This window comes from Staurois parvus, unplaced genomic scaffold (genome assembly GCF_062004578.1).
Source record: "Staurois parvus isolate SC_StPar_1 unplaced genomic scaffold, SC_StPar_1.0 ptg000080l, whole genome shotgun sequence".
In the NCBI taxonomy this organism is placed as follows: Eukaryota; Metazoa; Chordata; class Amphibia; order Anura; family Ranidae; genus Staurois; species Staurois parvus.
In genome coordinates, this window is record NW_028317876.1 from 706,867 (window position 1) to 734,312 (window position 27,446).

Here is a 27,446-nt window from a genome sequence, read left to right on the forward strand (position 1 = left end):
GAGACCAATAAACCTGCACTTGAGAGGTGAAGAGCACAAATACAGACCTACATTTTCAATACAATTGATACTCCTACATTGTTCTAAGTTACCCATTTTCAAACTGTGCCTTTCCAACTTATATCATCAGGAGACTTTGTATGTAAGATATACCAGAAAATAAGTACAAGCATACCTCGGTTTATGAATTTAATGCGTTCTGCGGGACTTTTCGTATTGCAAAAAATTTGTAAACTGAAACGCAGTTTCCCATAGGAATGCATTGAAAACCAATTAATCCATTCCGGAGGTCAGAAAAAAAGTAAAAAAAAAAAAATGTATTTTATCTGTTCAAAACTCTTTATAAAGTGCACTTTAAAAGGCATAGTACTATACAGGGACATGATTAACCACTTCCATACCAGGCACTTTTACCCCCTTCCTGCCCAGGCCAATTTTCAGCACTCTCACACTTTGAATGACAATTGCGCGGTCATATAACACTGTATCCAAACTAAAAATTTATAATTTTCTTCACACAACTAGAGCTTTCGTTTGGTGGTATTTAATCACCACTGAGGTTTTTATTTTTTTCTAAATTAACAAAAAAAGACCAAAAACTTTGATAAAAAAAAAGTTTTTCTTTGTTTCTGTTATAAAAGTTTGCAAATAAATAATTGTTTTTCATAAATTTAGGCCAAGATGTATTCTGCTACATTTCTTTGGTGAAAATAACCCAAATTAGTATTTATTATTTAGTCTGTAGGAAAGTTATAGAGTTCACAAACTATGGGATATTTCTGAAAATTGATCAGTCCTGAAGTACTGACAGCCAATCTAATTTCTTGAGGTCCAAGAATGTCAGAACAGTACAGATATCCCCCAAAGGACCCCTTTTTGCAAAGTAGACAGTCCGTCGTACTTCATAAGAGGAATGGCGAGTTTTTTGAAGTTGTAATGTTTTTGTCATAATTTTTTTGAAATTGAAAAAAATTAAAAAAATGATTTTCACAATTTTTTTTTTACATACTGTCACCAGTGCCGTACAGCGTCATCATATAACTGGCATGGCGGTGATCTGACTGGTGACAGTAAGAAAAAATTGATAGTTTTTTATTTTTGTTATTATTTTTAATTTTTTTCTCTTTTTTTAAGATTTGTTCTTTATATTTCACTATGACCAAAGTAGTATAATGTTACTATAGTAACATTGTACTACTTTGGGGAAGTGATCAGTATTTTTTTTTTTTTTTTTTTTTTTTTTACACAATTTGCTTATAGCAAAGAATTACTTTGCTATAAGCAAGCATTTACCTGAATGAAATCAATTCATTCAGGGTTTTTTTTTGTGATAAGCTTTGATTTGGCCACGGCTAATCACATGACACAGCTGAGCTGTGATTGGACAGCTTGTGCATGTGATCACTGCGACCATTCACAGCTAGACACACTTGTATACAATGGATGGCATGAAAGGAAGCCATCCATTGTATACAACTGTCATGTGACCTGCTGTGATTGGTCACAGCAGGTCACATGGTACTGGCAATGGGGCTGGTACACAGATCTGTCATCGGCCGTGTCCTGTGCAACGGTTAAAAAAAAAAATTGTAAATGCATTGAAAATCAATTATTCCGTTCATATTGCGGAAAAAAATTGTAAACCGAGGCATTATTTTCAATGGATTTTCATTCGTAAACCAAAAATTATGTTAACCGAGGTATGCCTGTATTTCCGTTATCCAACCCAATACCAGTACTATATCATCCTGGTCTCCTGAGCATGCCAAGTAAGGTCTCATTCACACTAAATGAATTATTGTTGGTTTTACTGGTTATTCCAACCAAGGCTGCATTTCTTCATAAGCCTTGGCCTAGGACAGGGTGCTGTTTTATAATGTGAATGTAATTGTTAGTGGCTTAGTCTTGAGCAGCAGCACCAGTATTTATACACTTGATAGTGGTTTACATTAGCACTTGCAGTTATTTTTACTCCTAGCGTGAATTTGTTTGGTCTTACTAGGACAGCAATACTGCTCCTGCGTAGCCTTTGAAGTTTGGTTGGTGGCTTTGTGTACTATGTACTCACTGGTTGCCCACTCATTCTGTACAACTTGGTTCTGATTCTCGCTCTCTGTGAACCATAGCAGTTTTGTTCCTCTTTTGACTCAGAAAACCTATGTGTCGGTGCTTGGTTTTACCTCTGCAAACATGTTCAGATAGTATGGTAATGTAATCACCTCATATATGATCCTGATTTTGTCAGTGTGATAACCCAATCAGTTGCTATGGTAGGTTGCCCATCACTGTTTTTGCTACTTTAACCTATAAAAAACACTAAGGAGGTTGCTAACAACCCTATTATGGAATCACTACCTAGTGAATTGCAGATGGATCAGCAATTCATGGTTTAGCCCTCATGCACACAGGGCGTTTTGACAATGCTGGTAACATTAGCTGTGTAACGTCATGTTAAAAATGTGAGTTTTTCAGCTTTTTTTAGCGATTTTGCTGTGTTTAGTGGCGTTTTCCCGCATTTGCGCTTTTTAGCTTTTTTTTGTTCACAAAAAGTCCAAAAACTCAGTTGTGTGGTGTTTTGCTACATTTTTCAATGTTAGAGCATTTTTACAGCTAAAAAACTCCTCTAGAAACCCACTAGTCCTGGGTTTTTTTCCAGCCAAAAAAACGTCTTAGCCAAAACACGCTGATTACAGTGTATGTGTGCATGGACACATAGGATAATATGCTGGGGGGTTTACTGGCTGTAGGAAAAATGTCAAAAGCCTTTTTTGGCTTCAAACCCAGCTGTAAAAACATCAAGTGTGCATGAGGACTTAGATTCAGACTGTCTTTACTGGTTGCATGTAATAAATCACTATGCTTGCTGCACAAGGTGCTTTTTTTTGATGCAAGTGCAGCTCCTGTGCCTGTCCCTATAAAAACAAGTCAGCAGTTGTATTTGTCGTCACATGTTTAAAAACCAGTAAAATGATTGCCAGGCCTTAAAGGAACCCTGTACTCAAAGAAATACGCATGTTGCCTTTTCTGATCTGTGAAAACACTGATTGCTCAGCTGCCATACTGATCCTCAGGCTCCCATACTTTCTGCTCTGCCAATTGCACTTACTGAATTTTGCTATGTAGTATTGCTTTGCTTTATTGTACATCTCTTTGTATACTTTCAATTAACTCCCCCAACTGATGACAAGTTTAGCTGTCTGTTAAGATTCATATAGTTTGTATCTATTATTAGTTGTCATCCACTTGGATTGCGATCATGCAGGATGGAAAACCCCTTACACAATAGACTTTGTGTATTTGCCCGTAGTCCAATTATTCTTTTATCCCCTTAATGATCTGGTCATTTGGTGGCCAAATTACTGGAATGAACATATGTGGCCATACTCCAAAATCTGCAGAGTTCTATTACTAATGTCAGTAGGGCTGCCACCTCATCCCTTTAAACCTAACCATATGTATTACACAGGTTATGTGGCTGCTCTAGATGATGTTTAGTATCATTCAGTAGTTTACCTGCATGTAATGTACAGCGCTGAGTGAACTATCGGCGCTTTATAAATACTGTATAATAAAATAATAATAATTTCATTAGCTAACAAAGCTGATGTAATTCATTCAGGTTTAAGGAGAAGAGAAGACAATCCTAATTTACATAATAACACAGCCATCAGATTAAGTAGCTGCTTAGTATTTAAAGGTGAGACTATTCAAACCTGTAGGGAAAGCCATACCTGTACATCTTATATTATGGTTGGCAGTATGACTACTTGTCAGGTGCAATATGTAAGTTTGAATAATTCAATGTAAAAGCACATATCTACACAATTCAGTCAAAGTAAGCAAAATAGTGGCTGATTATTACCAGGCTCTGTATAGTGATCACTGGCAGATATCAGGATGGATTCTGATTGGTTGGCATAGACAACTGCAGTGTGCACATTACTTTTGCCTTACTCCCTAATCCCTTGTGTGTACTTCATGCAGTCTAGTAATAGATTGAAGTTTGGAGCATGTCTTCCTAGATCTGCATAGAAAGTACATAAACATTTTAGTAAAACACTTACCTCTGGCACTGCTGATGCAAAGAGCAATGGGAACATGAATGTGTTCAGCTTCATTACACAGGTTTGCGTGATTAATGAGACCACACAAGGAAGATCATTAAAACCTAGTGGTCAGCTGCAGCCTTTTTTGGTGAAGCAAAACTGACACTACTGGGTAACATATTCCAAATGAATCTTCAACAAAATATAACGCATACAAGTACAAAGTGTGGTATTCAGAGGTCGGTCCCCTTTTTAAATTAGAATGTTCATTAAATGCTGAATAAGATACAGGAACCTTTAAACACCCACACCTCACTCTGGCCGCTTGCCTAATAAAAATCTAAATCCTTAGTTTCACTTAAAGCTAACTAAAGGCATAACTTTTTTTATAGTTTTGGATAGAGTGGAGAGGGGTTAGGACAACTGTCAGTTTTTATTGTCTGTGTCCCCGTTCAAGAGATTCCCCCTCTCTATTAGTCCTGCTTACCGTTCTCATCAAAAGTAAAAGAAAATCCCAAATTTTGGGTTGGCATCAGAACAGTACTAGAGGAGAGATCTTCCAATGGGGATATTAGTTCAGGGGACACATCAGGATTCCTTAATTTTGGAGGGATTTCTCTCACTTTCTTTTTTGGCTAAGGGGCAAGAAGTGAAGGGAAATCTTTGCAATGAGAAATTAAAAAAAATGTTTTGCCTCTAGTTACACTTTAATTTAAGCCACAGTCACATAATCATCCCTTCCTTTCTCTGTTTGCTTGCTGGATGGGATCTTCTTCCAGGTGTCCATGTTGCTGCCTGTTTGGCATGGACAATTTCTATTGACTGGCCAGCAGAGGGTTACTTTCAGGATCCGGAAGAGAACAGATGTCATAGCAATAGGATTGAAGGGGACTGACTGACAAGGGTTAACTCTCTCATTTGGACTGGAAGCAATGGGACACTAAACTTTTTCCAACAAGACACAACAAGAAGAGAAACTAAGGCTGGCCATACACTATCCAATTTTCTGTCAAATTTCTGCCCAATTTCCTTTAGATTTACCTTCAACTATGTAGTACAAGGGCCTGCCTAATTGGATACAACTGAAAGTGTTATTTAGGTTTGGCCTCATATTATATGGTTTTTGGTAAATCTAAAGCAAAAATCTCAAGAAAATTGTATAATGTATGGCCAGCCATAGAGGAGAATTTATGAAGACTGGAGCAGACAGAATCTGGAGCAGCTACGCATGTCAACCAGTCAGTTTCTACATTAACTTTCAAAGCTTAATGCAGGCCATAGACGGCTCAAAAACTATCTGTTTTTTCGTCTGATAAACAAAACACCGGTCGTTCGTTAAACCAACGTAACCACCAATTATTAAGAAAATTGGCAACCAAGTCATAAAGTTCACCCCATATAACAGGCAAAACTTCTGTTCCTTCCAGGTCATGGTTCATGCGCATATTTTTTTCGTAAAAACGATCGTATGATTTGACCATCATTGACGCGAAAATTGGTAATTTTCCACAAATTTTCCAACATGACCGATAATCCAAAAGTGGAAAAAACTCGAAAACCGGACGACAAATTAACCCACTAACAGTGCAAAAATCGCCCGATTAATCTTTCGGATGAATAATCGGACGATTTTCAAACTGCCTGTGGTTGGCATTAGACCGAGTTCATTTGTAAAAAGAGATCTGGTGAATTTGTTCAGCGGTTTAGATGCAAATTTTTAAAGTGTATGACACTAGAAATTGCACCTGAACTAGACTGAAAATCGTACCTGACCTGAATCTGACTGCGGCCGGCTTGCACATATGTGAACCGGCTTCATAGAAAGCCGATTTGATTCACATATCATGTGAATCGGATGTGGTTCAAAACGCATTCCAATTTGCATATATGTGAACCGTAGGTTAGGCTAGATTCACTCTGCTGTGATCAGATTTTGATCCAACTTTCAGGTCCTTCGGTCTGACATGGATTTTAAAGGGAAACCCACACCAAAAAAAGGCATGGGGTCGTTCCCAAAATCCTTACCAAACCAAAGGGTTTGAAAGTTGGATTAAAATTTGATCGCAGCAGTGTTCTAGCATGCAGCACAGCAGGCTAGGAAAGGGGGGAGGAGACAAGAGAGCACCCCCCCCCTTGCTGAACAATACCAGTGGTTGCTGGGGGTAGCTTATCAGAATTTAGAAGCCTCAGATCCCCCACACCCTTGTGAATGAGTAGGAGTACAAAGTACCCCTACTCATTCATAAACAAAAAGTCAAAAATAAAAGCTCACATTTTTGACAAGTCCTTTATTAAAGAATCACAATGAATGCCAGCCACTGACCCGCAAAAAACTTAACAGCGGGGGAAAGTGGCACTGTCACTTGGCGAGTGTCAAGCAATGGTCATGTTCAGTGGGTATTTTATTTTTCATGTGGGTCATTCATTGTGATTTTTTTAATAAAGGACTTGTCAAAAGCTGTATTGTGTTTTCATTTACTTTAGACATTTTTTGGATGAATGAGTACCCCTAACTCATTCACATGGGGGGGGGGGGGGACAAGATCTGGAAGCCCCCTTGTTAACCTCTTTGTGACAGAGGGTATATCTAATGTTAATGCCCAAACACAATTTTGCAACTTTGACTTGTCTTAGAAAAACTGTACATATCATCCCAACCTCAGTAAATGGTAATGGATATCTCCTTATTTTTTTTATTATCAAAGAAAATCTGGCCCAAAAATAGTAACAAAATATTTTTTTTACTTTAGATGTATATGTATTGCTATTATCATAACTTACCACCAAAGAACAACCCATAATAATTTTGGCTGCTCCTGACGATCCCAGTGATGCCACATATGTGTATGTTAACTGTTGTTTGTACCCATAGTAGGGTCAGAAACAATAGTGCGCATTTATGTTATTTTTTTATCCTACCTAAAACACACTGACATGCTACCTGACGCTGATGCTAATTAAAAATGTTTGTTTTCTTAAAAAAATCCAACCCAAACTGACCCCGCCTTTGACTCTTAACTTGCTCTTTGACCATAACACTAACTCTGATCTAGATCAAACCCTGGTCTAACTATTTTTTGTTTCTTTTTACATTTTTTAAAATTGTTTACACACTTTTGTTTGCTCAAATCCAACACAAAAGTGCATTAAAAAAGACATGTAGATGCGATTTAGATGCATTTCCACTGAAGTCTATGGACTACAAAATTGAACTGCATCTCACCAAAGTAACAAAAAGGACCCTTCCCCAAAGTTCCATGGAGGTACATCTCATAGCTCCAGGAGGTACAGTCAGGTCCATAAATATTGGGACAACGGCACAATTCTAACATTTTTGGCTCTATACACCACCACAATGGATTTGAAATGAAATGAACAAGATGTACTTTAACTGAAGACTGTCAGCTTTAATTTGAGGGTATTTACATCCAAATCAGGTGAACGGTGTAGGAATTACAACAGTTTGCATATGTGCCTCCCACTTGTTAAGGGACCAAAAGTAATGGCACAGAATAATCATAAATCAAACTTTCATTTTTTAATACTTGGTTGCAAATCCTTTGCAGTCAATTACAGCCTGAAGTCTGGAATGCATAGACATCACCAGATGCTGGGTTTCATCCCTGGTGATGCTCTGCCAGGCCTATACTGCAACTGTCTTCAGTTCCTGCTTGTTCTTGGGGCATTTTCCCTTCAGTTTTGTCTTCAGCAAGTGAAATGCATGCTCAATCGGATTCAGGTCAGGTGATTGACTTGGCCATTGCATAACATTCCACTTCTTTCCCTTAAAAAACTCTTTGGTTGCTTTTGCAGTATGCTTTGGGTCATTGTCCATCTGCAGTGTGAAGCGGCGTCCAATGAGTTCTGAAGCATTTGGCTGACTAGGAGCAGATAATATTGCCCGAAACACTTCAGAATTCATCCTGCTGCTTTTGTCAGCAGTCACATCATCAATAAATACAAGAGAACCAGTTCCATTGGTAGCCATACATGCCCACGCCATGACACTACCACCACCATGCTTCACTGATGAGGTGGTATGCTTAGGATCATGAGCAGTTCCTTTCCTTCTCCATACTCTTCTCTTCCCATCACTCTGGTACAAGTTGATCTTGGTCTCATCTGTCCATAGGATGTTGTTCCAGAACTGTGAAGGCTTTTTAGATGTCGTTTGGCAAACTCTAATCTGGCCTTCCTGTTTTTGAGGCTCACCAATGGTTTACATCTTGTGGTGAACCCTCTGTATTCACTCTGGTGAAGTCTTCTCTTGATTGTTGACTTTGGCACACATACACCTACCTTCTGGAGAGTGTTCTTGATCTGGCCAACTGTTGTGAAGGGTGTTTTCTTCACCAGGGAAAGAATTCTTCGGTCATCCACCACAGTTGTTTTCCGTGGTCTTCCGGGTCTTTTGGTGTTGCTGAGCTCACTGGTGCGTTCCTTCTTTTTAAGAATGTTCCAAACAGTTGTTTTGGCCGTGCCTAATGTTTTTGCTATCTCTCTGATGGGTTTGTTTTGTTTTTTCAGCCCAACGATGGCTTGCTTCACTGATAGTGACAGCTCTTTGGATCTCATCTTGAGAGTTGACAGCAACAGATTCCAAATGCAAATAGCACACTTGAAATGAACTTTGGACCTTTTATCTGGTCACTGTAATTGGGATATTGAGGGCATAACACACACCTGGCCATGGAACAGCTGAGAAGCCAATTGTCCCATTACTTTTTGTCCCTTAACAAGTGGGAGGCACATATGCAAACTGTTGTAATTCCTACACCGTTCACCTGATTTGGATGTAAATACCCTCAAATTAAAGCTGACAGTCTGCAGTTAAAGCACATCTTGTTCGTTTCATTTTAAATCCATTGTGGTGGTGTATAGAGCCAAAAATGTTAGAATTGTGTCGATGTTCCAATATTTATGGACTTGACTGTATTTCTGTCTGTTGGAATAATATTCCAATGTGTTTTAAGTTTCTGTAAATAATAAGGCTTACAGAAAACAAATTGGGGTTCAGGTGAAAAAGGCAACAAACATTTGTTATTATAGGAGTGCTCCTGACAAAGTAATGCAGAGGTCTCCATTGACCCGCTGGGCTTCCATACTGAATAGTTGAATGGTGGTGTGCAAGACGCAATCATAGAATAGAAAAGGACTGTAGGACTGATGATGAAGCCTCTGTATATTATGTATTTAAACAATGGAATTCCACCTTTTGCCACCCCCCTTCTCTAGTTAGTTTTTCTCTTTAAACTCTCTGTGCATACCATTCATGTACTCTTCAGCCGTAATGCTATGCATTCTTCTTTCTCAGTGGCAGTGCACTATCTCCTGCATAAGGACACACGAGTGCTGCTCAGTTCAGCAGCATTACATAGAGTGTCCACAAATACCCCCCACCCTTTCCCAGGGTTGCGTCATCACACAAAAACAATAAATTAAAAAATAAAATTGGGAAATTGGTTACAAAACAGCTATTCTGACTAATCATATGATGAAAAAAATTGTTTCCTTCAGTGTGAGCTGTAGTTTCAAACAATGATTTGATTCAGGTACAGACAGCTAAAGGTAATGCAAATCTAGACCGTCAAGTTTGGCTCAGGTCCCTTTCTGCTTCCCTATTGGTCAGTAAGCAACCCATTGTTTTTAGGATTCAAGTGGATGCTTGAGGGTGGGGCCAAGCTGGACCTTTACAAAGAACTTGGGCTTCCCATATAACCAGGCCCATTAATAAATCCCACATTTTTCAACATGCAACATGTTATTTATTGCATAAAGAGAAAACCCCATGTACAGATTATAGTGTAGTATGCTTGAAACAATGTGTTTTTATTATGTAATGAAAATAAAATACTTTTCAATAAGAATGGTTAAAAACATTTACAGAAGTGGTACAAATAACAGGCTCAGCAATGAACGTTGCTGCAGGGCTCCTGTCACTGTAGCAACCCGCTATGCCAGCCAGCAGCTGCAGGGGGAGCTCAGAGTGTGTGCCATGAAGGAGTGTTCCACACATGCTCCGAAACGCGTCACTGCCCCTTTTGAAGTCACTTCTGGTTTTGCGCTCTCCCTGCAGCTGCTGGGTGGCATAGCGGGTTGCTACACAGTGACAGATGCCCCGCAGCAACATTCATTGATGAGCTTGTTATCTGTACCACTTCTGGAAATGGTTTTACTGTTCTTATTAAAATGTTCCAGATCTACTGCACTTCGAAGCGCCTTCTTGCCTCTTTTCTCATAAGCTGACAATCTATCTAGCAAATAAGAAAATACAATATGTATGCAATACATATACTATACTAAACAACTGCTCAGCTTGGGCTATCCATTGATGGAATCTTATGCATGGTTCTCTTCTGTCCCCAGAACAACTCTTTGTCTGAGCACATGGCCTGTTCAAAAGTCCTATTCCCCTCCCCACTATTTCCTGCTACATCATATCCCATAGCCTGACTTTCCTGTGCTGAGCTCATAAACTAGTCCAGCAGGTTAATTTGCATATCAATAGGGGAGCCTTATCTTCTAAACAACACATGTAACTTAAAATCACATATCTAAGCTATAGAAAATATCACCAACTAATCCATAGCAACACACCAGGGGAGTAGGTAGGTCACTCAGGTGTAGTGTGGATTGCCAGTCTAGAGGAAATCCCTCCGATATGTGTTCCACCCCTGACACTATTCCACGAGGACGTCATCCAGGCAGGGGGGCTTCCATTGACAGCAAGAGTGTCACCCTCCATGCAACTCAGCGGTCTAGGCTCCTGCAGTGTTTCCTCTCTGTACAGCCCAGCAGGGCTTACTCCACGCTACACCTGAGTGGCTTACCTGCTCCCCTGGTCATGCTATGCTCTGCCTCCTGGTGTGTTTGTGAGTGCATATTATTTTCAATACATAATAAATACACTTTGTTTTTAGCATATTATACTGTAGTCTGTGAGCGGGTTTCTTCTCTTTGTTCATGCTTTTCATTTCCCCAAAGCTCCCCCTCTGGCCACCCAGAAGCCCTAGACTGTGTGCTGGACTGTTATTATATAGTGCCTGGGCACCAGTGACCATTATGCAATGACAATTGTGGATATTTTTACATGGTGAGTTATAATGTGATTTATTGAATCACATCTTTCACTTGTTATCTTCTAGTGAGAGCTTGCTCTGATTTTACGCTCACTAACACCACCTGGTGATTTGAGATGTGCACTCTGTATTGCTTTTATTGTTGCTGCACAATACTGACATGGAAAAGACTTCGCAGAAGAATTCATTAACATGCGAGTGATGTCATGGAAATACAGCTCTTGTCCATAAAACTCACTTTTGTGAGTAGCACAGGCATGTGGGGAAAAAAGATAACGGTTTGTGCGAGTCCTACATCTATAACATTCTAGAATTTTAGTAAAGACACAACACCAAGTGATAGTAGAATTAGTAATTCTTTACTTAAATAGATTCTTATACAGTATATTTTATAGGATTGCATTGCTTTAAAAAGATTTGGTTTATCAGTGCAAAACAGAACACCCCCACGCCTTTTTATTAAATTCCACTTAAAAGCCTTACTGAACATAATGCTATAGAAGAGGTAGATTTGAGGAATAAGCAAATTGATGTACATCAGGTGAATCAAATTTTTTTTTTCATTCACCTGAACAGACTTCAGTATGTTTCCATCTGCAGAAAACCACAAATAGATTCTTGAACAGCACGATTCTCCATGCATCAGACAGATCTACATGGAAATATTCGGCAAATCAGAAATCTGTGATTCACTAGTTCTACCAATTGTAGGATTCTGCTTAATGCACAAATCAGCATTAATATATTTAGACATCACTAAATCAATTGGCTCATCTCTAGTACACATTGTATTTTGTTTTTACTTTATTTTAAAGTAATTATGCGTCAGTCATTATCTACGCCAGTAAGGCTCTTTTTTTTTCCTGATTAAGCTCCAACAGTCATTCAGAAAATCAGAGTTAACAATGACATTTTAAGCTATTCCACAGTCTTGCCTTACACCATGTACAAGACAGCAACACTTAAAGAATATGTAAACCCAAGATTTTATATTCCTGATACGTGCCTGCTGTACCATGTGCAATTATGAAAAAAAAGTCCTGTTATCTTTGTATTGCTTCGTTTGTGTGAAATTCCTGGACTTCCTACCACTTCCTCTGCTTTCTTATGAAAAACTGACCACACTAAGCAGAACATACCATGGTCAGTTCTCTAGCTGTGCTGGGAACTCTGCCTGCTCTCCTCCAATGGTCAGACTTGTCCTGACACGATTCCCCCCCCCTGCACAGCCATTCACTGGGAAGATTAGTGTGCTGCTGTTTCTCCTCCCCCAGCTCGTATGCATCTGATAACAGAGGAACACTTATAAAAAAGGGGAAAAAAGTGTTTAGAATGTGTTTGTTTTATATCTATACACAAATATTTTGCCCTTCATTTCTATTTTAAACTGAATTAGTTGTTTTACAAGGTGAGGGTTTACATATTCTTTAACCACTTTGCGCCGGCACCTCCTGGCCCTTTAAGAGTTTCAGAAGCCGGGAGGGGTTTTAGGGTCACGTGACCGCCGTGATTTGCCGTCACGGTGGTCACACGATCAGAAAAAGGTCCCGATCGAAAGGGGAGATTGGGACCTTTCCGTGTGAACGTGCGCTCAAAGCACATATGTATTTTCTAATTAGACACAAATACGCGGCTGCTCGGCATCAAGGCCCAGACACCAAGAGGCCGCATATTTGCATGCGCTCGGCGTCAAGGGGTTAAACAGTAAAAACTATAAACTAGTATAATGTGTAGAGCTTATCCCTCTTCCAAAGACCTCTGAAATCATTACTCAAAAAATAAGACAAGACAATGGAACATTTTCCACATATACAGGTACACTTTAAACTGGGGTCTTTGAGGTGAACAGAGGCTAGTGCAATACATTACAGTCTTTAGTAAATCACCCTGCTAATGGTTTAGATTGCTCAAAAAGTCTGAAATATACAGTTTTGTTCAGTGCAAATAAAACTGGATAGAAGCATCTTATGCAAAAACATAAAAATAATTAAGAGAGCCAGTTATACAATCTGACAGCAGCATGTTACTAGTACACTGTGTGTACTGAACATACAATTATATCAATCATTAGGAAAACAAATATTACAATTTTATTTACATTTCCCTGCATTTGTCACAATATAGTAAACCATTTTAAATGATACTGCTGTTTTGTTAATTTATTCTTGAACACTAGCTCAGTAATAAGGCAAGCATTAAAGAGGAACTAATCCCATAAAGAGACACTGGCATGTGATGAAATATATTAGTAATCTATGGCGACTTTTTTTTTGGCTTCATTTTAGGGACAGAACAGCTGTCTACTCTGCATGTTACTTTGCTCACGGCATGCCGCCATATGCAGAACATGTCTAAGCCTGTATAAAGGAAATAGATAACATATGCTCATTTAGATTTACATGATAAGACTGGTTTAGGCATAGGATTGGTTAAAAAGGCTTCCAAGACTTGAAAAAGATAAATCTCACCATTAAAAGATATACATATTTTAAGAAATGCAATCTGCTAGAGTCACATGAGAACAGTACACACTGGCTTGTTATTGCAGTCTCTTTTGGAAGACAGTAAAGTTTCCAAGTCAAGGGAGCTTCAAGTTATTATGGGCTGCAGAAAGCAGATATATTTTCTATTGAGTCCCAGGTTCCAGCATTTGTCCTTTCACCAAGGCATACAGGGATCTGGACAGTCCCTAAGGTAGGCCTCAAGCTTGTTCTCAGAAAGTGACATCATGGCTGTGTATGTGGTAAGCTGCAGGAAATACAAAAAAAAATACATCAAGACAGAGAATCATATAATCATATAGCAGCAGCACAGAAAAGTGGGATGTAGCTTGAAGCAGCTAATCAGATACCTGATTTTACTTTTTTACTTCAGAAATGATTTGTCATTGATTATTCTGAACAATGCCACTATTCTGTCCAGTTTTTATTAGTCCAGCCCATGAACTCCCAGTAAAAAATTCATGTGGACTGTAATACTTATGTCATCTGGGTGCTTTATTTTTTTTTTCATCATCCAAGTGTACACTGCATGCATGCTTAGGATTTACAACGCCTGCCTGTTTAAATCCCAAGAAACATTATATAATGTACTCCAGGTCATAAGTATAGTCTAGATTTCACTTATCACACATCATATTGTATATTGTAAAATGTAATTATTAAAAAACAAGAAAAAACATGACATCTGAAGCATCAGTGGAGGAATAAAAATAGAAAGGAAACAAAAGGGTGCACCACCCTAGTGCGTAATTCTCAAGGCTTCACTTCAATGTGGAGACTATGTGGAGTTGTTCACTTTGTATGATCAGTGGAGGAATACTGAAAAATTTTCATCCACATTACTATATAATGTGGCGTAAAAAAAAAAAAAAAAAGGAGTACAAGTACTTTTACACTGCTTGAGGCTGAATTCTGGGGACAAAAATGTTTTACCCTTTGCAGTGGTTCCCCCTCTCCATTGCAAGAGTTAACTGCTGGTCATCCTGCCTAGGGGATGACAAATAGGAGGTTGTTTACTAAAACTGGAGAGTGCAAAATCTGGTGCAGCTCTGCATGGAAACCAATCAGTTTCTAGGTTTTATTGTCAAAGCTTCATTGAAAAAGCTGAGGTTGGAAGCTGATTGGTGACTATGCACAGCTGCACCAGATTGTGAATGCTCCAGTTTTAGTAAATCTCCCCCATAAGGTGATATACTTACCTGATTCTTTGTTCCTACAGGCCCGCTCTTTGTGCTACCCATCCATTGAAATCTCTCTTTTTTTGTCTGACTGGCCGCAGCTATCTGCAGCAGTCCTGCATTATATAGGAGGACCCTTAGCGCCTGCCTACAAGCCGGGAGCGACAAGTAGTGCAGGAGAGCACTGGCTGCTGCAGGAGTGAGGAAACCGATAGGTATATCCTCTTATTGTTCATCCTCTAGCTAATATGAGAAGTTAATGCTTGAAGTGGTAAGGGGTACCCATTGCAATGACAAAGGTTTTTCATCCCTAGAGTTTACTTTAAACAGCTATTGAATTGCTATACTAAATTACATGATTTAGCGCCAAATCTCGTTAAGTATTCTTGGCGCTCCAAAAGCTCATTTATGCAAGTTTTCTCTTTAGATGAGAAAGTTGAGGCTTGGCCCTCCCATCATGTGCTAATATGTTGCTCCATCAAGAACTAACAGAGAAAAGCACGAAGGATGGGCCAAGTGTCAACTTTCTATGTGACAGTTTGTGTAAAATGAGCTTTTAGGGCTCCTGGGCAAAAGGGATCTGGACGTGACCACAATGAATTTCCAATAGCAGGTAAAGTACACTGTTCGTTGTGGTGAGCACCGCAAAATAACTCTTCCGGGCTCACTGAATATTAAAGAACTTTATTGGAAAAGCTGACTAAACTCAACAACATCCACCAAAAGGAAATACTCAGATTTTTATGTTTTGTTATTATAACAAGTGCACATGAAGAAACAAAAAGGGAAGTACGCAGACCATAAGATGAAGGCTTTAGTCCGTATTCGGTACAATATGTAGTATCAGTAACAGTAGGCTATACATACTGGTGCATAAGGCATATCAAAATACAACATGGTCATTTCCTGTTAGGTAAAACACAAAAGGAGTATAACTGGAATGCTCAGTTTTAGAAAGATTTGCAAGTTTTTAAAGAGGAAGAAGAGCCTAACTAACTGTTCTTAAGAAAGTTCCATTCTCCCTCCTCCTACCTATCCTGTGTAAAAAAACGTCTGCGTACTTCTTTTTATTCTGCTTCGGTCTGGTCATGTGATCCTGCAGCTCTAGTTACCCTATGTCAGTGAGTGGATGCTGCAGGGGGGAGGAGGGGGTGCCAAAAATGGAGGGGCCATGGGAGCCTACGGGCAACATCATAGCTCCTGGCTTTCACAGATGTTGTTGAGCACTCCCTTACACTAGATTCACATATATGCAGTTTGCGTTTGATCCATTTCTGCAGTGCTTTTTGAAGTGCATTTTGCGTTTTACACATGCGTTTGTGATGCGTTTTGCTTTTTTTCCCCATCTTGTTGCTGGGCAGAATAAAATGCAACAAAAACGCACTACATGCTTTTCTGCAGCATCTCCATTGAGATCTATAGAACCAAAAACGCAATGTTTTGTGGTTAAAAAAGTCCCTGACCCTTTCCAAAAAATGCATTGGGTGAAAACGCTTAGATGTGAACCTGTCCCATAGGAAATAAGGTTAAATGGACTGCTATGCGTTTCTGCAAAATGCAAGGGAGAATGTCACCAGCACACCAAGGATCACCAATATGGGTCCAAAAGTTTTAATGAACAATCACATAGTTACAGCAAGGCAATGTCACCAGCACACCAAGGATCACCAATATGGGTCCAAAAGTTTTAATGAACAATCACATAGTTACAGCAAGGCAACATTTCGGAGTCTCACAGGACCCCTTCATCAGGCATGTGACCAACTGGAAAACGCATAGGTGTAAAGCTAGACATACAATGGGGAGCCAGAGCTGTGGAATCATGTGACTGGACCAAACTGGATTAAAAAAAAAAAAGGTACGTACACAGATCTTTTTACATAGGGTATGCAGGATACAGGGGAAGGAACGTTTTAAGGATATATCAGTATATCATACAATTAACAGACATTTCCTCCCTCCATGCTGCCAAACAAGCCTACTTTGTCGCTCTTATTAATAGCTTGTCATCCAGTCCTTGTCGTCTCTTCACTACTTTTAACTCTCTACTTTCTCCACCTCCACCCAGTACCTCACTCACTGCTTGCAAATCATTTTAAAAACAAGATTGATGCAATTCCTAGTGGCATACCTTATACTAAACCTCCCTCGACACTTTCCTCTTTTGACCTTGCTACTACTGAAGAGGTCACTAAAGTTTTCTCAGAAGCCCACCTCACCATCTGCCCCCTGGATCCTGTCCCCTCACAATTACTACGGTCACACTCTTCCATCCTATGCTCCATCACTCACATCTTCAATCTCTCCCTCTCTAATGGTGCCTTCCCTTCCCCTCTAAAGCATGCACACATCACTCCCATACATAAAAAGCCCTCCCTGGACCCCACCAACCTGAACAACTTAAGACCTATCTCCCTGCTGCCATTTACCTCTAAACTCCTAGAACACTTAGTCTACAATCGCCTGAGCTCCCACCTCACCGACAACAACCTTCTTGACCCTTTACAATCTGGCTTTCGCTCACTACACTCCACTGAAACTGCCCTACTAAAACTCACTAATGATCTACTTACAGTTAAAACCAATGGCCATTACTCCGTACTCTTACTACTTGACCTCTCTGCGGCTTTTGATACTGTTGAGCAGATATCTCCTCCTCTTAAAAAACTCCACTCTCTTGGCCTCCGAGACTCCGCTCTCTCCTGGCTCTCCTCCTACCTATTGCAGCGCTCCTTCAGCGTTACCTATAACTCGGTCTAGTCCTCTCCACCTCCTCTTTTTGTAGGGGTCACTAAAGGTTCTGTCCTTGGACCCCTACTATTCTAAATCTACACCTCCTCCCTTGGTCACCTGATAAACTCCCATGGCTTCAAGTACCATCTCTATGCTGATGATACACAAATCTATCTTTCTATTCCTCACCTCACCCCTTCATTCTCCTCTCGCATTACTAACCTACTAAGCGACATATCAGCATGGATGTCACTCCACTTCCTCAACCTTTCCAAAACTGAGCTCTTAGTATTCCCTCCAGCCCCTGCCCCCTCCCCTGACTTCTCCATCAAGATCAACAATACAACCATCAGTCCCTCCCCTCATGTACAAGGTGTAATCCTAGACTCCCATCTGTCCTTTCAGCCCCAAATCCAATCACCGTCCAAATCTTGTAGACTTCACCTCCATAACATCTCCAAGATACGCCCGTTCCTAACCTCTGAAACTACTAAGCAACTTATTCACTCCCTGGTTATCTCTCGCCTTGACTATTGTAACTCCCTCCTCATTGGCCTACCTCATCGCAGGCTATCCCCTCTTCAGTCTATCATGAATGAGGTTGCCAGACTCATCCACCTTACTAACCGTTCCATATCTGCCTTCCCTCTCTGCCAATCCCTCCACTGGCTTCCCATTGCCCAACGAATAAAATTCAAAACATTAACAATAACATATAAAACCATTTATATGCCCCAAATTACATCACCAAACTTGTGTCCAAATATCACTCAAACCGTACTCTCCGCTCTCGCATGACCTCCTGCTCTCTAGCTCCCTTGTCTCCTCCTCCCAGGACTCCTCCTCTCCAGAACTTCTCCAGAGCCTTCCCCATCCTTTGGAACTCTCTACCCCAATCTATCAGACTATCACCTACTTTGCCCACTTTTAGGCAATCACTGAAAACCTATCTCTTCAGGGAAGCCTATCCTGCCTTCAGCTAATAATGGAATCTTCTATTCCTCCTACCAGTTCATCCCCCACAGTTATTACCTTTTGTACCACTAGCCCCTCCCTCTTAGATTGTAAGCTCCAAGGAGCAGGGCTCGCCTAACCCTCTTGTATTGAACTGTATTGTCTCCCTTTATATTGTAAAGTGCTGAGCAAACTGTTGGCGCTATATAAATTCTGTATAATAATAATATCTTAATACATAGTTGTAAGATGTTTACCTTGTTAAGAACAGGCTTAGTAGAAAGCACATTATAAATTGTTGCAAATGAAATACTCTGCAAAAAATAAGCAAAATATAAGGTACAGTATTATGATCATGCAATATTAAAAGACAAAATCGGACTCTGAGTATCTGCTCTATCAACATATACGACTTTTACACTCCCACCATCTATGTCTAAGAGCTTATCTTTCTTACCCTTAAGCCAAATAAAGACCCTCTTGATCCAGCATCCTATAGACCTGTATCTTCACTACAAACAGATGTTAACATTTTAGTGAACATACTTTTCCTCAGGCTTATTCAAGTAATCCAAACCATTGTACACCCGGATCAAACTGGCTTCATGCCCAGTAAAACCACCTCACTTAACAGGAAATTTTTATTCATGAATACCAGATGAACGCTAGGATTGAGTCGAGTCTGGATGTAGCAAAGACATTTGATTCTGTGGAATAGGGCTACTTGTGACAAAATGTTACACAGCTTTAGGTTTGACCCTTGAAATATTAAATTGCTACAACGTCTCTCTGCTTCTCCCATGGCCAGAGATTGACATCTCAGGTTTTTCCACTCACCAGGGGCACAAGATATACATGTCCCCCTTCTCTTCTGTATCACCATTGTGATTGAACCTCTGGCTGCTTGACTCAGGGAACATCCTGATACAGGTCTACAGGTGGCAGCACATGTTGAAAAAGCTGGATTGTACAATGACAATATGATTTTATATTTAGAAGGCCTTTCGCTTAAAGTGGTTGTAAACTCTCACATATTATCAAGTGAAGTGACCGGCCTCAGGTGATACACAGAGATCAAACAAATCCTTCTACATATGTTGTACTTGTTAATCTGCAGTCTTCTTTTCTCTACAACCATTCAAAGTCGAGAATTTATACAGCTTTCCTGAACTTTCAGAAAACAGGGGGGTGGAGAGCTGAAGCAACACTCTGCAGAGCTCAGTGAGGAGAACTGAAAACTGACTGGATGGAAGGAACACCTCCATCATTCACACAGCACACCTCATGTCTGAGGTTTACAAGCACTTTGAACACTTCTCTCATGAATATTAACGATTTTGGAGGTTATTCAGCTATTAATAACTGGTAAAAATGACTTATTTTACCTATTGATTCTTGTGCCTGAGGTATTGTTTACGGATAGCTAAGGTGTGTAACCAAGATGGGGTACTTACTAACAATGGGAAGTGGTAATAAAACATTTCCATATAAAATACTGATCTATGACCACAGAGGTTGCCCCAAAAAATTTTCAGAAAATTTGGGTCATGTGTTTATGTATACATTCCTTCTGTGCATGCTATATTGTAGAGAATGTACCTTCTTTTTTTTTTGACTGCGTACAATATAAGTGCATGTCTTTGTTGCTTTATGCCCATTTCAATATGAATTAAAATGCTTTTGAATTTAAAAAAAAAAAAAAAAAAATGCCGCCCCCGAGAAGGGGGTGTTCTTTAGTTCTAACACACTCCCTTTCCTAGGGTGACAACACTGTACATATAGCATATTGAGTGAGTATTGCCATTCTTGGCTAGTATCGTAGCTATCTCCTCTAAAGACTGGTAAGCTGCCATATATTACATTTGTGTTCTTGAAGTTCGGACATGCTTTAGGTTACCTTTTGTCCTGTTCGGTTCATGCATTTCATGGCTGGATCCCTTCTGTTGTCAATGGCTAGTGGAGGCTTCCAGTGGTCATAGTTTGTTTCCAAGACATACCATTCACCCTTCTTAGTATCCAGTCTGAAATATAGCCACATAAACGAATGATTACATGGATGAGGTTTATGTATCTAATACAGAACAGAATTCTACTACTAGTTCAACATTTGGACTGATCATGTGACTATATGAGAGGCAGTCTCTCCCTCCCCTTAAGTACTTAGGAAGTTGGCAATGGTATTCGAGTAGAATTGTATGTCAGTTTCAAGAGAAACAGCAGCAAATTAGAGTCTGCGGGGAAGTTGACCTGGAGAGGATTGTTTTTATTCCCTCAAAAAGACACGTCATACTATAAACTAAATGCTACAAGCACACAATCAGGCAGAATAAAATGAAAAATAATGAACTAGCTACAAATCTATATATGATTTTTAAAAAGTTTTCTTTAATTAATAGAATATGAAGAAAGAATGCAATTAAAATGCACTTTAGCAAAGAGTAAAAGAGTTAGCATAGCAAATTTTTTTTGTTTTAGTTTCAGGGAATGGTTAAAAGTTTGTCTTCTATTGTCTGTATTCTATCAGTGAGATTTCCTTTCCTGTCCTGGAAGATAGATGAAATCTCTTACAGTGAGTTAAATTCCCCCTTTAGGGCTCTTTCACATTTGCGGCAGTGCATTCTGCCCTCCGAAAAGCGATCCAAGATATATCACTTTTCAGAGGACAGCATAGCACTGATTGGTAGGTGTTCAAGATGCGATCCTGCTACCTTCTGAATGCCTTTTTTTTTTTTAATTAAAAGTTCTGCACCACAACCACCAGCCAAGTGTTTATTTGTGGTTGGAGCACACTACCATTGACCACAATGACCAAGTTTGAAAGATGGTGCTACCTGTCAACCTCTGCTGGTGGAGTTAAAATTTCCGGAGATGCAATATGTATGCAGCCCTCTTTAGCTGCATATGTTAGAATTCAGGTGGGTAGAAAAACCATGGCTTTTTTTTTTTTTGTTTACAAATTTTTTTTAGGTAGAAATTGGTGGTACAAAAAAAGCACAGTTGTAAAAACATACAAAATTGGGTATTCAAAAAAGATTACAGGTGAACATATATAACAAGGGTAAAAAGGAAGATAAACAAAACAATACCAAGATAGAAGTAGAGAAAGCCAATATGAGTGATAAATGAATGATCCATTTAGTATAGGATAACGATGAGCTAGTTAACATTCAATAATTTGAATGTTCAAACCAGGGATCCCATTTAGTGTATAAAAAGCCACAGAGTTATATAGAGTGTGAAATATTTTTTCCACAAGACAAAATCGAGTCTACTCTTATTTTTAATTGTGGAATGGGAACTGAGGAAGATTTCCAGTGTCTAGCTATAAGCCAGTGTATAGAAACACAAATGGTATGGACGGGTCTCATCTGGGGGATAGAAAGCCCATTGAAAAGTAATCAATTGGCTAGGGAAATGTGGGTAGGGTTACCAGATAAAGTAGTAGAAAAAAGTCACATTTCCAAAAGATATGGGTGTCAACTGCCTATTTTTATTGCACCCCGTAACCCGTGTGAAAGAGCCCTTAGTTGTCACTGAGGTAGAGGTCCTCATTGGAAGATTTACCCTCACTCACTGCTGACAAATATACCGGAGGTAATTTGTGGAGGTAATTTTCTCACATTCAGAAAGGTATGGGTGTCAACTGCCTATTTTTATTGCACCCCGCAACCCGTGTGAAAGAGCCCTTAGTTGTCACTGAGATAGAGGTCGTCATTGGAAGATTTACCCTCACTCACTGGTGACAAATATACTGTTTTTGATTTCCCCTTGTTTTCTGTTTTATTGTGAAAAAGAGGGGTACATTTCATCAACGGGAGCAAGGACAGCAAAAAAAATGTGACTGTGAATATTACCCTTCACCTCTGTAAACAATAAAACCCTAGGCAGACATACGGTTGAATTCCTTTTGTACATTCCAAGGCTTAATTTTCACTTCCAAGTTGATTATATAAAACCCGAGTGACTACTCACTCCCAGAAATTGATGGAGGACTTCCTGCTGCGTGTGATTACACAGGCCTCCCCAGGCTTGTTACCTCCCAAGATGAAATACGCTGGAGCAAGCATCTCTGTTTTTGATAGAACCTCTTTAGCGTCATCATAGCTGCACATATAGATGGGAAAAAACAGAATACATTTCTATTGAAATATATTTATGTAATGTAGTTGTTATACATCTTGGTCAACAAAATCTAATCCCAGAATATCTTTTGAATTTAACTTGCACTCTATCCCAAACATAAATACGGATTAACCGCTTTTCTACCGTGGCAATTTTTTCATTTTTTTGCTAGAAAATTACTGTAAACCCCCCCAAAAGAATATATTTTGAAAGCAGAGATCCTGGAGAAGATGGTGGTAGTTGCAATTTTTTATGTTGCAGGATATTTGCACAGCTATTTATTAGCTCTATGACAGACCAGACTGTATTAAGGCTAAGTTTAGTTAAAAAAAATATATTTTATTAAACATAAACTATTTGTTTCATAAATTTACAGAGACTGCATATAGAGGGCTAGCATGTAGTACAAATTGCAGAGGAGATCCAAATAACGATAATGAAATATGCAGTTTTGTAACTTGCAGAAGCAAAAAATAGTCCTTACCAGGTTGCATTTTCTAGTACACTTCTGGTTAGAAAGCCCATCCACACTCCCTGTCTTTTTCCAATTATCCACTCCAAGATTCCTATACATACACAGGGAATGAGTGTAAGGTGACTGTAGGCATATTTGTGCACATGTATTAACACAGTTAAGGACTGTATGTGATCCTTGTAATACCTGGGTCAGAAGAAGGGAGTGGAGCTCCCAAAAGTCTGTCCTGAAATATGAACTTGTTAGTGCATATACATATAAAAATATAACATACAACACTTAATTGCATTGTTACAGAGAATGGTTTAACCACTTCCAGTCTGGACACTTTTACCCCCTTCCTGTCCAGGCCAATTTTCAGCTTTCAGCACTATCACACTTTGAATGACAATTGCACGGTCATGCAACACTGTACCCATATTAATTTTTTAGCATTTTTTTGAGACAGATAAAGCTTTATTTTGGTGGTATTTATTCACCGCTGGGATTTTTATTTTTTTTGCTATACAAATGAAAAAGTCCAAAAATTTTGAAAAAAAGTGTTTTTCAAATCTTGGCCAAAATTTATTCAGTTATCTTTTTATTAAAAAAAAAAATAACCCAAATTAGCTTATAACCAAAAATTATAAATTTCAAAAAAATTTTTTTTACATTTTTATATTATTTGTTTTTTTTTTCTACATACTGTCACCCTAGCAGTGCAGTATCACCATGACACTGTACTACTTGTGGGGGGTGATGAAGATTTTTTTTACACCGATTGCTTTTACACCCATAAAGGCTGTAAAAGCAATCATTTCTCCTTCTATAATCATTTCATTTCTATATATATCCTTAAAAAAACTATACTCCCTTGGCATCAGAGATTCCGCTCTCTCCTGGCTCTTCTCCTATCTATCTCAGCGCTCCTTCAGTGTTACCTATAACGCTGCCACCTCCCCCTCTCTGTTGGGGTCCCCCAAGGCTCTGTCCTCGGGCCCCTTCTCTTCTCCATCTACACCTCCTCCCTTGGCCAACTGATACATTCCCATGGCTTCAACTACCACCTCTACGCCGATGACACGCAAATCTACCTCTCCACCCCTCACCTCACCCCCTCAGTCTCCACCCGAATCACCTGCCTACTGAACGACATATCAGACTGGAAGTCACTCCACTTCCTCAAATTAAACCTTTCCAAAACCGAGCTCCTAGTTTTCCCCCCAGCCCGTGCACCCCCTCCCCCCCAACCTCTCCATCACGACCAACAACGCCACCATCAGTCCCACCCCACAAGCCAAAGTCCTAGGTGTCACTCTTGACTCAAATCTGTCCTTCCAGCCCCAGGTCCAATCGCTGGCAAACTCATGCAGGCTCCACCTCCGCAACATCTCCAAAATACGTACGTTCCTAACCCCAGACACTACTAAACAACTCATTCACTCCCTCATTATATCACGGCTCGACTACTGCAACTCCCTCCTCGCCGGCTTACCTCATCACAGACTCTCCCCGCTTCAGTCTATCTTGAACTCAGCGGCCAGACTCATCCACCTTACCAACCACTCCGTATCCACCACCCCCCTCTGCCAATCCCTCCACTGGCTTCAGATTGCCCAACGCATAAAATTCAAACTACAAACATTGACATACAAAGTTATTCATAATACTGCCCCAAACTACCTCACCAACCTGATATCCAAATACCACCCAACACGTACTCTTCGCTCCTCACAAGACCTCCTATTCTCCAGTTCCCTAGTCTCCTCCTCCCATGCCTGACTGCAGAACTTCTCCAGGTCTTCCCCCATCCTCTGGAACCCACTACCCCAATCCATCAGACTGTCATCTACCCTCCTCACCTTTAGGCGCACCCTGAAAACCCATCTCTTCAGGGAAGACTACCCCGCCCTCACCTAACAGCTGATCTCCTCAACTCCTCCTACCACTCCATCCCCCACAGCCATTTCCTCCTGTACCACTATCCCCTCCCTCCTAGATATTGTATTGTTACTGTATTGTCTCATGTACTGCCCCCCACTATAATGTACAGCGCTGAGCAAACCTTTTGGCGCTATATACTTTATAATAAAAAAAAAATAAAAATAAATATAATAATAATAATTATATATATATATATATATATATATATATATATATATATATCATACATACACACACACACATATATATACACACACATACAGTCCTTTACATTTTTTTTAATATTATTGGACAGTTGAACCGGAGACCAGACACCACCACCAAGATTGGCACAGTGAGTCAGCTATATAACTATACAGGCGTACCTCTGTCTTTTATCTGTTCAAAACTCTTTGCAAAATGCACTTTTAAAGGCATAAATACTGTACAGAGACATGATTAAAAATGAATTTGTAAATGCATTGAAAACCAATTAATCCGTTCCGGAGGTCAGAAAAGAGTAAAAAAAAAGTCTTTTATCTGCTCAAAACTCTTTATAAAGTGCACTTTAAAGGCATAGTACTGTACAGGGACATGATTAAAAAAAAAAATTCATAAGTGCATTGAAAACCAATTAATCTGTTCATATTGCGAAAAAAAAATCGTAAACCGAGCCATTATTTTCAATGGATTTTCATTCGTAAAACCGAAAATTACGTTAACCGAGGTGTTCGTAAACCCAGGTAAGCCTGTATAATCTTCAGTGTGCTCAATGGACAATTAATTTAGTGAACCGTCACCCTTGCCCAAAAAACAATTAGATGACCCAGCACTGTGGCATTGTGAGGTGTGTAAAACACGGATTGCATGGACTGGCCAGGTAATATAAATAAATTCATGCAGCAAGTATCTCACCTATGTATCCTCCATCTATACTGAAACGTTCATTCATAGTGAGAGTTAGGATACCCTGAAAGAAGAGCAGAAACAATCAGAAATGTACCTTTCCACCCTAATAACACCATACCTGCATTATCGACTTCTAAGAAACAAATATTATCCAGAAACTGTTACTTTAAATTACACCTAAAATGTTCTTGTATGACAGTCTAAACAAGAATGAAATCTAGATATGCGATGCACAAGCCTCATAATACAAACAAGAGCTTCCTTTACCTACCATGACTGAGCCAAATCCTCCATTTGTTTTTCAATTGCTCCCCCTCCTAGACACTGCAGCTCACAGTGGGGGGTTTCAGTAGCAGTTGCAGTGCTGTGAATCCAGAAAGCAGTAGACAGGACTCTGTAACATGAAGGGGCTAATCAAAATCCAGCAGGTTGTGCGCATAAATTCTGGAAATCAGGAATCAACCATAAAGTGGGAAGTGCTTATCATCCGCTGGTGTGTGATAGATTAGTGGAATTGCAAACTCACCAGAAGCGCAATCTTAATGCACATTAGCCAAAATTTGCCAGCCTGGAGATCTCCCTTCAATGGAACCTGGTCTGGTCTGGAAATCTTTCCCTCTGATGGTATGGGCGTTTACGGTGAGGTCAATCAGAGGTCCCTCTCATGGATGGTAAGACATGGTCTGGTCATCAGAAGGAAAGATTTCCAGACTAGACCAGGTTCCATTGAAGGGAGATCTCCAGGCTGGCAAATTTTGGCTAATGTGCATTAAGATTGCGCTTCTGGTGAGTTTGCAATTCCACTAATCTATCGCACACCGCCGGAAGATAAGCACTTCCCACTTTATGGTTGATTCCTGATTTCCAGAATTTATGCGCACAACCTGCTGGATTTTGATTAGCACCTTCACAATACAGAGTTAACATATTGGGACTCACATACAGTTGCAAGAAAAAGTATGTGAACCCCTTGGGATTACGTGGAGTTTTGCATGAATTGGGCATAAAATGTGCTCACAACAATAGAAGAACACAGTCTGCTGAACATCATACTACACAAACATTAGATGTTGCCATGGTTTAATTGCACATAACATGTAAACATTCACAGTGCAGGGAGGAAAAAGTATGTGAGGCCCTAGCTTAAAGACTTCTCCCAGAGCTAATTGGAGCCAGGAGTGAGCCAACCTTGACTCCAATCAGTGTGATGATATTGGATGTGTTGCTATTTTTGTTTTTCTTTGTATTATTCTATATTATAGTAGACAGGACTAGATGTGGCCATTTGCTGAATGACAAGTTGGTGAATCAACAGTGACAATGCAGATATCCACACCTCCTGCAATGACACCTCATCCCACTGTAGTGTGAACAGGTACAGCCTATATGAGAGTGGCAACTCTGCTCTGAATTCAGGTGCAGTGCAGCACTGTTGCTACACCATCACAGGACGCTGCATTCTGTGGCAGATCCTACAGGTATTTGGGGGACTTTCCAGGTGGACTAAGGCTAAATTGTAAGTGCAGATGAATTTACAGTTAATAGAA

General features: G+C 39.7%; 1 protein-coding gene across 1 annotated transcript in view; it reads right to left on the reverse strand.

Annotated features, from left to right (window-relative positions):
• Nucleotides 1-11,462: 11,462 nt before the first annotated feature.
• ASAH1 (N-acylsphingosine amidohydrolase 1) overlaps nt 11,463-27,446 on the reverse strand; it is a 35,397-nt gene continuing 19,413 nt past the window's right edge. Inside the window, exons 9-14 of the mRNA XM_089669569.1 lie at nt 25,906-25,960; nt 23,098-23,179; nt 22,464-22,595; nt 20,389-20,512; nt 18,749-18,805; nt 11,463-13,873 (exon numbers count right to left, since the gene is read on the reverse strand). Of these exons, the coding sequence (XP_089525695.1) occupies nt 13,784-13,873; nt 18,749-18,805; nt 20,389-20,512; nt 22,464-22,595; nt 23,098-23,179; nt 25,906-25,960 (540 nt within the window). The 3' untranslated portion in view covers nt 11,463-13,783. The remainder of the gene's footprint in view (nt 13,874-18,748; nt 18,806-20,388; nt 20,513-22,463; nt 22,596-23,097; nt 23,180-25,905; nt 25,961-27,446) is intronic.